A 16104-nucleotide genomic window follows, 5' to 3' on the forward strand; every position below is an offset into this window, starting at 1 on the left:
AAAATTTATAATCGTTTTATCAAAAGATTTTTGGCCGAAGGTCTCGAGCCGATTTTAGGTTTTAACATTCAACTGTTGAAAATTGAAGCGATTAAAGATTAAACTAGGTATATCTAAATCTAATGGTGCATTGTACTATAGATTGACTACAGAGTAGATTTTATTATCTATGAGTTATGAGTTTATGACTTATGTTGATGACTATTGACTACAGTCTACAACGCGTTTACGCCCGGCGGTTCTATCACAGAAACATAATAATATTATAGTGATTATAAAAAAAAAAAAAAAAATAGTATATTGTATTATGACATTTTTTATGGTTAGTTAACATTGTTTGTAGTTGTATTGTTATCACTTATCAGAGACTATTCAGATTCAGACTTTGGTCCGTAGTCGATACTCGATAGGTACTTCACTACTTCGGTAGTCGATTGTGAAATACTGGGATGTGGAAACTGGAATGCGCATTGCACCGTCTTAGTTAATAGTTTATGTTAATGGAATGTGCTGGCGTGGGGCTGTTATTGTTGAGTGTGTACGATTGAGTGCGTCCTAACGCACGCAAAACAACATTCACACGGAGTCGGAGTGACATTGTAACATCGATTAGACATATTAAGTATTTACTGCATTTTAATATACAAACTATATACACGTATTATTGTGTTGATTGCGTGTAATATAATATAGAGATGGATAGGTTGCAACACGCCAGTGTTGACTGTAAACTGTAGACTTGGGCAGTTGTACTTAGTAGTTGCCAGTGTGCGGTCTATGGTTGAAGGAGTGTTACGTGTGCCTTTGTAACGATATTATTTCAATAGAAGTTAAACATCACATTTATAAAAATAGTTATAAATTTAATAGGAAAAAAAAGTAACAACAATAATAATGTCTAACAATAAAGAGCCGGCTGATAACCAACTCGAAGATTTTAAAAAATCTGTTGAGGTAATAAATTATTATATGATATTATCTGATAATTATTTAATTATTTATTATTAGTGAACTATAAGTACCAATTAATTATTTCATTTTTTACATAAACAGAAACAAATTTAATAGTAAAAAAGTAATAATAATAATAATAATGTCTTACAATCAAAAACCGACTGATAACCAATTCGGAGATTTTAAAAAATCTGTTGAAGTAATAAATTATTATTTGGTTTTATCTGATACTTATTTAATTGTTTATTATTGGTAAACTATTAGTACTAATTAATTATGTACTTCATTTTTTCACCGTTATAGATACCAGTAAATATGAAACAAATAATATATTATAAATGTATTTTACCTTTAATTATCATATATTTTACCATATTATGTAAGAAGGGGTTTTTAAAAAGAATTTGAAAATTTGAAAAATTAAAATATTAATGTACACATACATATGAAATTATACTAGTAGAAAATACTAACAAAATACCATTAATTTACTATTGTTTATTGTTTAATCATAACGCTGACCAAATTATAGTGCATTTAATAACAAAGTAGAATAATGGACACGCTTTAGCGTCATTCACATTCAATTTGTTGATAATATTTTTAAATTTTAAATAATTATCATGGAATTAATATATTGGCTATATTAATATATATTATATATATATAATATAATTATATTATATATAATATAATTATATATTGGTGCATAGCCTAAATGTTTATACTAGATATATTAGTAATTTGTAATTATACTTGAGCGGATTATTTAGCTTAATCAAATATTTACGTATAATTTAAAACCACTAGATCTAAAATATTTTAAGGTATAATATACACTTTTCAATGATCTTGTTGAATCTTATTAATAATAAGATAACCAGTTATTATTTTATTATTATCAATAATGTATTTCAAATTATTTTTTGAAATCTGTTTTTTTTTATAGTTATTATTATAAAATGAAATTATTTTTATGTTTAGAAATAGGTGCCTACTGCCTAGATAGTTCCTAGATATGATTAAATTATTTAAGTTTATTTGTATTAATACTTTGAGAAACAATTGTCATAATATATAACTTATTTTAGATTTTTAAATAATACAAAAATTACCATAGGTATTATAATTTATAATAAAATCTGACTTTTTTTTCTTATATTTGACATTCAATATCAAAAATTAATAAATAAATATGTTGACTGTAAAGTTGTAATTTATGGCCATAAATATTAAAATTTTATTTTTCATTTGTTAGTTTTAACTTCAGAGAATTTATGTTTACACAAAAATATTGAATATATACTTAATTGTCTTTAAATATATACGTATTAATTTCTAAAACTTTAAAACATTTTATTTATTATAAAAAGTGATTTATCAAGTTAGCTCTTATTCCCCTTTTATCCTTTAATAATGTATTTAAATTTTGATTTTCAGCATTTTTAAGTAAAAAAACTTATGACATTTAAATTTGGCCTTATTCAAACCTAAAATTCAGTAAAAAAAAATTAAATTATTATGTCAGCAGAACTAGCAAATTTAATTTTTCAATAAATTATTTTCAGCTCAGAAATGGTAAAATTATTTTGAAATATTTATGTAAAAATGGCTATATTAATATAAATAATCAGGAAAAATGTGACATGTAAGGATTCAATTATCTACTTTAAGAAACAGTTTTGCAGAGTATATATAAAAAAAAAGTTTTAAGATAGACAAGGAATATTCTCACTATTTTCAATTTTGTTTATGAGTTATGACTAAGTACAATTACATCACTATTAATTACTATTATAATATACTTAATGACTACCTTATACGTAACACCGTCAATAATCATTTTTCAAATTGTTATTTATTTGTTACAATATTATTTAATTTGCATACAATAAGTACCCAGGTACTTTTGACACTAAACAAACTATCTACATACTACTTATGTAAGTATGTAATAAAATATTGACAACCATAGAAAGTATGATGCTATTGATAGTTGATACACAATGCACTTAGGCCATAAATACTCATATTATTAGTTCCTAAGTTTATTCTATTTGGTTATATACTTAAAATATAATTTAAATATCTATTAAAAATAGGTAAGACATATAAAAATTAAATTTGTGTGGCATGACAGTAAGTAAATTAAATTTTTCTGTTCATTTACTTCTTTTATTTGAATTGTTTTTATAATATTTTTTGACACAAAACAAATTTTATTTTTCATATTTTATGATTCAGCAGGTAGACTTGTCATAAAATAATTTTTGAATCTATGTATGCTATTATTAATACTTATATATAATACATATTTTCCTATTTATATCTTAAACATACAAAAATAAATTGTTTAAAACACTGACTAGATATATTTTATTCTAGTCTTTGGTTTTAAGTTACCTAAGTTAGGTTATATTATTGTTTTAATTACACAAATGGACAAAGGAAAATAGCAATAACAATTTGCATTGTTTAAATATATTATTATTTAAAATTGTTTCAAGTTAAATAATTATGCTTTTCTTATTTATCATTATTAATAATTAAAGAACATGAATATTAAAATATTTCTACTCACACTGTCCTATTTTAAAACCAGACTAAATCAATGACTTAATGACCTTTTCAATGTTCATTTAGTTTTTTACTGTTTGTATTTGTATGTATTAGTTCCCACATTAAATGTTAATGGATGATGAATTGAACTAATATATATTAACCTTGGAAACGCCTATATTATATTTCTTTCAAACAAGTAATGTAACTAAAAATTAAAAACTTGCTTGTCTTGCTTTAAATATTAGACATTAGTATTAATAAAAATAATGTCAACTGATAAAATTTCTAGTTAAAATGAATAGACTTCATTTTTGTATTTCATTATTTGTTCAAGTTATTTTTAATTGTTTAAATAGTGATTTAATTTATTCTGAATAATATTGATTACTTGTGACTAATAAATATAATACGTCAGAAATCAACCTTGATTTTTTTAAATTATGGTTGGAGTAAAAGTATTTTCAGTAAATCAAGTTTAGGTAGATACTTGACCTATAGCCTTAGGATTTAGGGAGTCAGGACACACATGTCCCACGCCCGATGGCCGATGTGATTTAGTTTTTTCAAAATATTTTAAACTACAAATTGCCAGTTGGTATTGTGTAAAAATAATGTATTTAAATTTTAAATACAATCGAAATATTAATATCGTTTTTCTTAATGATTTTATACTTTATATTTTTATTATTATTACTATTTTTTTAGTTACCTGTTACCTATAGGTATATTTGTATTTATAATTAAATTAGAATAAATGTTTGTAAATTGTATAATATTAAATGACTCGAACACGTAATATTAAAAAAATTAAAAATAGATTTCTGAAAATTATAGCCTACATATTATAATAGTTGATTATAGTTGATTTTAGTTAAATGTATATTGTTGAATAGTACCTAACCCTAAATATCGTGTATACTGTATACCCAACATAACTTATTAATTTAAATCTAATATTGATTTTTCTGGAATAATTGATTCGACTATTGGTTATTAAGTATTTATATTTATAAGTTATAATACCATAATAATTATTCAACTCATTGATAATTTAAGTATTTCCTACCCGGCCATTATAAAAATAATTATCAACTATAATATATTAATATCTATTTATTCTAATATAGTAATATAAGTTAGGTATGTAAATTCGAGTATAATCAATGGAATGAAAAAAATTATTGATGTTTTTCTAAATTATTTATAGATTATCTATTTAGTTAAATGTGTGTTAAGGCATATTATGTTTTATGAATGATAATTAATGCGAAGTAAACACTTTTAAGTTAGAGTAACTATAAAAAATACATTTTAAATTGTTTTACTCGATGTACAACAATTACTATAAATATCACTATGTAAAATTCTTCATTTAATTGATGTTTTCCCGAATTTTTTGCCTTTAAAAAAAAGTATTAAGAGTGATTGAAGTTTACGAAATTTGATACTTATACCTACAATTTTTCCTCGAACTATTTTTGTTATTTTGTTGTTATTCAAAAATATATTCGGTTTCGGTGCACCGTAATTGTGCATGCATTGTGGCCATTTTGTAATATATCACCTTAACTCCGCATGGCGCATACAAGGTTTCGTTTTTAACACTGTAACTCCATAATTTTTTTTATTGTTTAAATACAAAATACAATATATGTTATTAAAGTTAAAGAAAAATAATATTAATAATACAGATAACTAATTATCTAATAAAAACAATAATAATTAATGCATACAACAAAAATCGTCGTTATCAGTATAAAATGTATAGGTTATAAAATAAAATAAATAGAAATTAAATGTAATACAATTACAATGTAAGTTAAAATAAATTAAAATAAAATATTATTAAACGAAGTCAAACTTTTTACAAAATTAAATCTATTAATTTGGTTGTTATTATATAATTCAATTTTTTTATTTATAAGTTGTATATTATTTTTTTGTTTACTTCTAATTATCCTACTTTCGTTATTATTGGCAGAATTAGTAAAATAGTTAACATTTACGACTTAATTACGGCAATACAACTTAACAATGTTATATTACTTAAAAATAAAAATAGTATTGATTTCAGTTATCGTACTAATAAATCAAATTTAAAAATATATTATGAAATGATTAAATTATGAAAATGTACTAATATAACCTTATTTTTTATTAGGAATGGAATTAGTACATACCTTTTTTCCTGCATTAATAATGCAACATTATGTAAGTCACTTTAACTTAAATTTAAAATTGAATTTAATGTGAAATCATTGCATATGAAAAAAACCTGAGCAAAGACTATATTAGTATATTAATGAGTATGAGTATGACGTATATTTTAAATCGCTATGTTAACATTGTTATTGTCTTATAAATGTATAACATTTCCAAATTATGTAGAACCAGTTTGTGTTATTAGCTTAAAGTGAATTGATAAATCAACCTAAAAATAAAAATATTATATCTCTTGTCGATTATGATTGTGCAAAAATATTAAAAACAGTAAAACATAAAAATTCTTATAACTGTCTAAAAATTAAAATATCGTAAAAACCCGACAAGAGAGGTGACAAATAAACGCGATTTTTTTGGTAAAAATTAATTCTTTTCAAATTACCAACAAAAAAGATAATTATTTATAGTACCTAATATGTACATTATTATAAAGAAATCTTAAAAGTTAAAAGTATAGGATATATTATGTTGTCCTAATGGCTAACCTAGTAACCTATCTAACTTAGAGTTGTTTTTTTGTCGTATGCAGTGATTCAACAATTATCATTAAATTCAAATTTCACACAATTATTAGGTAGTTATTACAGTGGCCTAGTGCCAATTGTATATTATAATAGAATATTAATAATTGATTTCGTTTATAATTGTTTTTTAGTATAGAGGTTAGTTAAATAGATACCTATTTAGTATTTTTATTATACGTCTAATTATAGTGCTCTAAAGTAAGTGCTTAAGCTAGTAATACTTTTTCTTGTAATAGGTGTTTAAATTATACTACAAACAGTTATAATTAATGTGAATAATTAGTAATAATTATTATTTAATATTAACAAAACATAATCATAAAGAACCGTCAACAATGTCATTACCTTTAATTTATAGTCATAATAATTAAGTCATTAGTCATTCATACATCATACATGCTTTACCATTTTAATTTTGTTTATGATTTTATAATATACAAGGCGATTCACTATGCATTCTTATTTTTGAACTACTAAATATTAAATAATAAATAGTATAGACTTATGAGCACGCTACCCTCATATGTGTTGTCACCGTCTTACTTAGCATATAACAAAATATTTGTGTTTAGTAAAAAATAAAACAAATTATGTATTTTTAGCTTTAATATTAGAGTAAATTGATCTATTACAGTGCTTCTCAAACTGGGAGGAGGGCGGAGGCCCCGTGACAAAATAAATTTGAGAAGCATTGATCTATATTATCATAGTTAAAGGTAAGAACATTATCTGTGCTTAGGCGTTGACTTTTTTTTTAACATTTTAATTTTAAAGCAAGATGAATTTTGTAAATATTACATGTTAAAAATGCTAAATTTTAGTTTAAAAATTAAAATAATGAAAAAAGGCTATGTTTAAACTTTTGAGCATAGAATATAGATAATATTGTTACCTTTAACTTTAATAATAGGTATAAATTTACACTAATATTAAAATTAACACACAATTGCAGGGCCGTACGTAAAATCAGTTATTGAAAAGTAGAACTTTTTTTAATAAATATACAAAAAAAATGTATGAAAATTAGGTATACTTAAAATACTTTTTTAAAATGCAAACATTGATATAACAAAATTAACATTAAAATTGAATAAGTGAATAACCATGCAAAAACCCAAGTATTTCGGGGGGGGGGGGTGTTTGAACACCCAAAACACCCCCATGTGTACGTCCCTGCACAGTTGGTTCTACTAAATGCAGATTTTCTGTTGTATGCTAGCGTAAGACGGAGCACGGAGACAACACATGTGAGGGTAGCGTCCTCTAAAGAAGTGTATATTTTTTTCATATGAGAACCAACCGTAAAATATTTTTAAATATATTTTATTCTTACAATTTCATCATCGCTTTATTATGCAATATTCTATAATAGGTTCTAAACGTAAATGATAAATGTATATTTATTGTTCGATGTTTTTTTATAATAAATAGTTCAACCTGCTGTATTTGGTAAAACGAATAGGTAACTGGTGTCTGGTAGTATATAAATAAATGTTTATAAAATAACCTTAGAATATGGACATTTTTTATTCGATATACCTTCTCCAAATGATTTATCATTTAATTAAGATTTATTAGCTTATTACATTCATTACGGTCACCTATTCAACGACGAGGTAAATATTTACCATAGAATAAAGATTACATAATATATCGAAACCTATTATTCGGACATACATTCTGAAATTTTCTATTTTATTGATAAATAACGATGTTAATTATTTTATAATTACTCAAAAACATTATTCGTTGTCTTGTTGAGACAAAAACTCTTATGTGAATAATGCATTTTAAAATACCCAAGTCCGAAGTCGGAAGTTCCCAACAACATTTTTAAAATATGTAGATTTATTTTAAGACATTATTGATACTATATTATCCTAGGGTATCCTTACTGTTTTTAGTTTTACGGTATTTAAATTTTGTAGTAAGGTATTATCTTTGATTATAAATACTATGTTATTTATAATCAAAGATATTATTAACTTAAAAGTGAAAATCAACAATAATAAAATACTAATAATTTAATAAATGTTTTTTTTTTTTGAAAGAAATAAATTAACCTAACGGCTAACGTAATACGTAATATCAAAATAAATTAGCACTTAGCAGCTATATCAAAAAGATAGGCAAGTGATGTGTACTGCTCTGCTGTACTATGGTTTATATAGTAGTACGTTCACTTATAAGTTATAAGTTATAACCAATATATACTGCAATAATATTATTGTGTAACACAATAAATTTGTGTATAAATGGAATTAACGCAAGCCATTATTATTGATTCTGTGATCAATGACAGTCGACGTTATTCATCAAATAAACAGCAACAAAAATCAAAAGTGTAATAATGCTTTATATTTTGTTGATTTTTGTAGCAATTGCTCAAAGTATACATTATGCCATAAAAAAACTTCCACCATATCTTTCAAAAGACAAAAATGCATATGTAAAACTCTCCTTTCTTTACCCTTCTCCTTACGTACGTACAAATTTATATCACTTCCACACATATAAATATAAACTGTAGTGTCGCACAATAAGTGAAGTACTGAGTGACTAAGTCCATACTTTTACGAAATGTCGAAGAATTTTTATTGAAAGTCACAAAGTATCAGACCATTAAGAATTAATTAAGAAGTGTTAAATTGAAAAATTTAATTTTTTTATACCGTATAGTTGTCTCCATTTGTTTTAATAATACTTCTGATTTATGCTTTTGTTCTGTTTGTAAGAAGTTCTTGTGGCACTTGTGGTGACACAATTGATTACAGTCTGTGCATTTCAGTGGCGTATTTTGGAATTGGTTCTGGGGCGGAATTAGGATATAAGTTTATAGTATCGTTCTAGTGGGGCTATGCCCCCCACATCCCTCTTGACCATTAAATCTCATAGATCACAATATTATATTAATATATTATTATAAATTAAATAAGGTAAATGGTAAAATAATGGTTTTCAAAGACAATAAAGTAAACAATTAAATGAAATTAGATATATTTTTCATAAATTATAATATTAAGACAATTCTTTTTTATTTTTTTTCGCAAATATATCCAGTACGTCATCGGGGTTCAACATAAAGTCCCGATGCACTGATAACATCGTAAGTCCATTCAAACGTTTTTATGAAGTATTTAAGTTAGTAAAATTTCATAATTATGTAATTTATAAAAATAATGATTATATATTACTCGTTTTAGTATAATTATGGTGACCAGACGTGTCTATTATTTTTCGTAGGACAGTACTCTTTTTTGATGCATGTCCTAGTGTTCTTAGTTGTTTCCTTAGCTGTTTCATGAGTTTTCCTAGATAATATTCTTACCTTTAAATTTTATAATTGGTAAATTTACTCTAATATTAAAGCTAACATCACACAATGTGTTTTACTGAACTCGAATTTGTTATAATGTATATTATTAGGATAGATATAATATTTGTGGGTATAACGTAAAGTCCTCTTAATTACTTTTCCTGATTATTTAAAAAAATATATTTTGACCTTTTTATAAAGTACTGACTAGTTCTAATTTACTGCCAAAAGCCATCTACATTATTGAAAATCTAAGCATTTTTACTGTCCCAAAACCTGGTAACGGACCGAAAAAAAAACACATTGCTCGGCTCAAAATTTATAAAATATATCATGAAATTGAAATATACCGAGAAATATACTTAATAATATAGGCTGACAGATCGTTTCCTTTCAGAATAGTTTTTGGCATACAATGATGGAATTTAAATTAAACCACATTGCACCCATTGCACTATTATAATGACTCACTCGACAACTAATGTAGGTATAGCAGAGCGGTAACCACTTCTTGCTTAGGTACCTTTTTTTGAGTATTGTGTTTTTTTTTAAATCAATCATGTAACAATTTAACTGAGTTCAACGATTGTAAATGTGTATTCAAATATTTCAAATGTATAGTTTAAGTTTTGGAGATTACAAAAGAGAATTTGATTTCTGAATTATTTATTAACTATTTTATGTTTTAAAACTGACTTCAAAAATTAAGATTTAACTATAATAATTAATATAGTAATATTTAACTAATATAATTATTGGTTTTATAAAATTTCAGAATACTCGTGTTATTAGGACGGGAAATGGTGTGCCAGTTGATGATCATACTAATACAATTCAAGCTGGAGTAAATGGACCACTGGTGTTACAAGATCATACTTTTTTAGATGAAATATCGCATTTTGATCGTGAACGTATTCCAGAACGAGTCGTACATGCAAAAGGAGGAGGTTATTTTAACTTTTAATAATAATTTATTTACATTAAAAAAAAAATGAAATGTATTTTAGGTGCATTTGGTTACTTTGAAGTAACACATGATATTACAAAATACTGTAAGGCTGATATATTTTCGAGCATTGGAAAACAAACTCCTGTTGCTGTAAGATTTTCTACTGTTGGTGGAGAGAGTGGATCAGCTGATACTGTTAGGTATACATATACTATTTATTATACACTATACATAAGACTTCTTAAATTGTTAAGAAAACTATATGTGCTAAATAATATACATTAGGTATGTACCTAAAGGTTACAGACGTTACAGTTATTCCTAGTACTTGCATACCTAATAATGTGTAATATGCTTTTGATATTATTTAATACATAACTATTCACTATGACTTTTTTGTTAAAGTTAAGCAGTTATATTCATTAAAATTTGTCAATAGGTTAGTTTTATATTTTTATACAAGTTTAATTATTAAAAAAAATAGATAAATAATAATCTACTAGATCTATAATAATTAATAATATACCTACTAGTCCTACTAACCTACTTATGTATAAATATATAATAAAAATATATATTTTTATTATTTTTAGAGACCCAAGAGGTTTTGCTATAAAGTTTTATACTGAAAATGGAATTTGGGATTTAGTTGGAAACAATACACCAATATTTTTTATAAGAGACCCAATTTTATTTCCAAGTTTTATTCATACCCAAAAGAGAAATCCAGTTACCCATTTAAAGGTTACACAATTTAATATACAATGTTATTAGTACCAGAGCTATATTAAAATTATTTTTAGGACGCAAATATGTTTTGGGACTTTTTGACTCTTCGTCCTGAATCATTACACCAAGTTATGATACTGTTCTCAGATCGTGGAATTCCAGACGGATATCGTCATATGAATGGTTATGGATCCCATACATTTAAAATGGTCAATTCTTGTAATAACGCAGTTTATGTTAAATTTCATTTCAAGGTATTAAAAATAATAGCTCATTAATAAATATTAAGTATTATAAAAATATAAAAATAAATTTAACAAAATTTTGTGTACAATTATTTTTAGACTGATCAAGGTATAAAAAATTTGGATGTTAAAAGAGCTCGTGATCTTGCTGCTGATGACCCAGATTATTCAAACCGTGATTTATTCAATGCTATTGCTAAGGGTGACCACCCAACCTGGACTCTCTATATACAAGTGATGACATTTGAAGAAGCTGCTGCTAATAAATTCAATCCTTTTGATATTACAAAAGTTTGGTCACATGCTGATTATCCATTAATACCAGTTGGCAAACTAGTGTTGAATCGTAACCCCACTAACTATTTTGCTGATATTGAACAAATTGCTTTTAGCCCAGCCCATATGGTGCCTGGTATTGAACCTAGCCCTGATAAACTTCTCCAGGTTATTATATTATATTTTTATAATTGTTATTTTTTTTTAAAGTTATATTGTATTACTATTTTAATTTTGGATTTGGATTTTAGGGACGATTGTTTTCTTATAGTGATACACATCGTCATCGTTTAGGAGCTAACTATTTGCAGTTGCCTGTAAATTGTCCATATCGTTCAAAAGTCGCCAATTATCAACGCGATGGACCTCAAGCTTATGATAATCAAGGATCGGCACCAAACTACTATCCTAATAGTTTTTCTGGACCAGAACAACAACCTGCATATAGTATGTCTTCATTCAATGTTTCTGGTGCTGTTGCCAAGTATGAAAATAAAATGATATACTCTATAAATATTTATATAGTTCTTATGTATTTAAGTTAAACATTTATTCAACACTTTATTTTATAGATATGACTTAAGTAATGATGATAACTATACCCAGGCAGGCTTACTTTATAGAAACGTTTTACCTAAAGATGAACAAAATAGATTGGTAGAAAATATAGTTGACAACTTAAAACACGCTGCTGATTTTCTACAAGTACCATATTATTACTTTAATTTTACACATCAATTTTTATTATTTTAGTATTGTTAATTTTATGTTGATGTTTTTTTAGGAAAAGGCAATTTATCATTTCACTCAAATTGACAATGATTTAGGTAAACAACTAAGAGAACATTTGAAGTTGGCTAAGTGTTCAAAAGCAAATCTTTAATAATTTTAATAAACCACATAATTATTTAAAATAAATAAAAACCCTTAAAATTATATATTTTATTTCTTTAATTTATTATTGTAATGAATTGTAATTCTTATTAAGCTGTGTTTAAGGAAAACCGTTTAATTACTCAAATGACTTAATAATTTCATAAGTTTATTCTATTATAATTTTAAAAATCACATTTATGTAATTCATATTATATTGAGACATTGAATAGTTTAAAATAAAAACAATTATTAATATATTATCCATTATATTATTACATTAATATTTGTTACCCGTGTCATTTTGTATTTTATTTTTATTAAATTGATTAATATAAAATACAAGTTGATAATACATGTTAGGCTTTCCTTTTCCATTAAATAAGATTAGAATCTAGTAAATTTACTCATCTGAGTACTCTGGCAATATTATATATTTGGAACTTGCCTAGGAATCTTGTTCAATTCCTAAATTTGCATAAGTAATATTTAAAATAACCGTATATGATGATATGTTCTATTCACATTGATTAAAATCAGTTGGCATATAAAGTAAATAATTACCTAGGTAGGTATTATCCATAAAACTTAATTTATCCAAGTATTAATAATATTCATATATAAATTAATTAACTACTACTTACTAGTGGTCCCCGTCTTCGCCAAGGTTGTGATGTATTTTTTTTATTAATTTATATTCAAAAAAAAATATTTCAAATATGTCCTATTATTGTCGAAGTTAATTTTTATTGTTTGCAATGATCGTGTTTTTTTTCATTAATACTAATGATTAATGGTTTATACTTTTTGTACGACAGTCACTGATTAACTGTGGTGAGTCCACTGTTGAACAAAGAAAAAGACAGGTGAAAACAGCATATGTAATTTTCCGTCAATCGATTTCAACGAATATTATTCTTAAATAAGTTATGTTCTTTTTGAAACTGCACGTTTTAAAATAATGATTATAATTTACTTAAAAATAATAATATCAATAAAAGGCTTCCGTGGGGCCCTGGATAATCTTACTTACCTTTAAATGTTATAGCATTATAGGTACGTGTGTAAGACGGAGACAACACATGCGGGTACGGCTACAAACAAGTTGTTTCCCAAATACTGAATTGTGTCCTGCACTTTTTTTTGGGTTATACGAATTGTGTCCCTCAGTTTTTTTCGGGTTACACGAATTGTGTCCAACAATTTTTATAAATTCAAATCGTGAATTTGTCTATTAAAAATTAAAAGTATGTTATATATTATAATAGCTTACATGAGAAATGAAACAGTTCGTATAAAAGTCATATTATCATAGGTAGTAAAAATTGTAACTAATCTAAAAAAAATCAACGTTGTTTCGTCTAATAAATATAAATATAAATACAAAATAAAAATAACTACATTAATAATATTAATAAAATTACATATTTGGCAAAAATTTAAATGATACCATTTTAATAATTTCAAACCATGAAATTTGTCCATTCTTATATGCAATTAATTTTGGGCTAAGAAATAAATGTTTTTCACGTGTTGTCTTTGATAATTGTCCAGAACTTCTAAATTTAATTTAAACACCGCATTGCAAATTTTTTATATCTAATATAATATATCGGGATGGCTTGAATAAAACATAGAATTAAATTTCGAGTGAAATGCTTCACAACTATTATTAATTTAATATATGTGGGTATTTATACAACATTGAAATGGACAAATTTCTTGATTTAAATGTATAAAATCTTTTTTATTTTAATTAACGTAACAACATATTTTATTCTTGTGACTTAATTTGTGTAAAACCTTATAAAACAGTTGAAACTCAATTCGTGTATCCCTCTTTCATCACTGGGACACAACTCGTGTACCCCACTTTTATCATTGGGACACAACTCGTTAACTGTGGCGGGTACTACGTCCTCGGCCAATGAGAGTTATTTCACTTATGAGAACTATAAACTCCTGATGAATAAGTGACAAAACCAAAAAATTAACCAACTTTCTATAGGTACTATTTCACTTCCTTAGCGACGGACTGATTTGGCTTTGACGGGCTATTGTCACGAACAAATTAATTGGGTCGATAACGACAATAAATAATTAATATATACAGTGAAATAATTAAATAACACACATCTGTCACAAGAGCTAACAAGAAATATCCTATTTATACAAAAGAAGCACAAACGTGTACTATATTTTGTAGTTAAAAATGCATACAACTCTTTTTATTTCTAAAATTTGAAAATTTAATACAAGATTCTTTATAACTTTATAAGTTTTTTAACGTATAATAAAAAAAAAAAATTCTAGCAGAAAGCCAAATACATTTTTTATGAGTGAAGTGTTTACAATATATAATATTCACTTGTAATATAACAATTTTTCCTCAAATTAATTTTGATATTTATTATGGTAATTCAAAAACAAATGACTAGAAATGTTTGAAATGTTCAAAAAATGCTTGTATGATCATTTTTCATACATAATAATATTTTCAAAATATTTTGACGCTTTTCGAGTTATTATTATTAACATTTAAAATTTGTATTTTTTTTTATTTCTATAAATGTCGATAAAAAAATTTCGTTTGTTTAAATATCCAAAAAATGTTATAGATTAGTTCGTCAAGATTCAATTTAAGTCATGCTTATTTTGGATATATTTAAAATACAAATGTACACAATTTATTTATATTTATAATTGAAATTACATTTTGTTAAAATTATGAATATTTACAAACTATTTTTCATCTGTACATTTATAAAATCATTAATTTTAAAAAATTTTATAAAAAATTCCTTAAAAATAATCAATACTGAAACCAAAAAATCTAAAAAATAGATAAATATAATTTTTTTATAGACGTTTTAAGTTTAAATTTAGACTAAATTACATATTATTTAAACTATGGATAACAATATTCATTATTTTATTATTATTTAAAAAGATTATTAATTATAAATTATAAAGAGTTTTTATTGTATTTTTTTTGCACTTTTTGTTTGAGTTATATTTTTTGCTAATGGGTTACATCCTTTTTGAATGTATACCAAAAAAACATTAATAATTAATATTTATAGCCTATTCATACCGTCTTAAAATTGATACATTATATATATGTATGTGTGTGATGGTCTAAAATTGTACAGTCCAGTTTTGTCAAGTTCAGATTTTTGCGGGCTTAAAATTTTGAAATTCCAGACTTTTACGGTCCACTTTTGTCCGAATTTTATGTAAAATTTAACTGTGTATTGTGTTTAGAATTATATTTAAAAAATATAAAAGACCTGTTAGGGGGTGTGGGGGGCAAAGCCCCCGCGTTACGTTTATCCAATAAATTATATATCCTCCCAGAACATAATCATATAACTACGCCACTGTACTCGACACCTATCATACAGCAGAACGGTAGCCACTTTCCCACCGTTTTTATATATAAGAATATATATA

At 24.9% G+C, this 16104-nt stretch overlaps 1 protein-coding gene across 1 annotated transcript; it reads left to right on the forward strand.

Moving 5' to 3' along the window:
• Window positions 1-708: 708 nt before the first annotated feature.
• LOC132916912 (catalase) lies at window positions 709-12914 on the forward strand. Its single transcript, XM_060977366.1, has 9 exons — window positions 709-954; window positions 10355-10526; window positions 10587-10728; window positions 11122-11272; window positions 11332-11511; window positions 11602-11946; window positions 12030-12262; window positions 12351-12483; window positions 12563-12914. The coding sequence occupies exons 1-9, from the start codon at window positions 895-897 to the stop codon at window positions 12659-12661; spliced, it is 1515 nt and encodes a 504-aa protein (XP_060833349.1). The 5' UTR covers window positions 709-894; the 3' UTR covers window positions 12662-12914.
• The last annotated feature ends 3190 nt before the right edge of the window (window positions 12915-16104 follow it).

Source organism: Rhopalosiphum padi, chromosome 1 (assembly GCF_020882245.1).
Source record: "Rhopalosiphum padi isolate XX-2018 chromosome 1, ASM2088224v1, whole genome shotgun sequence".
NCBI lineage: Eukaryota > Metazoa > Arthropoda > Insecta > Hemiptera > Aphididae > Rhopalosiphum > Rhopalosiphum padi.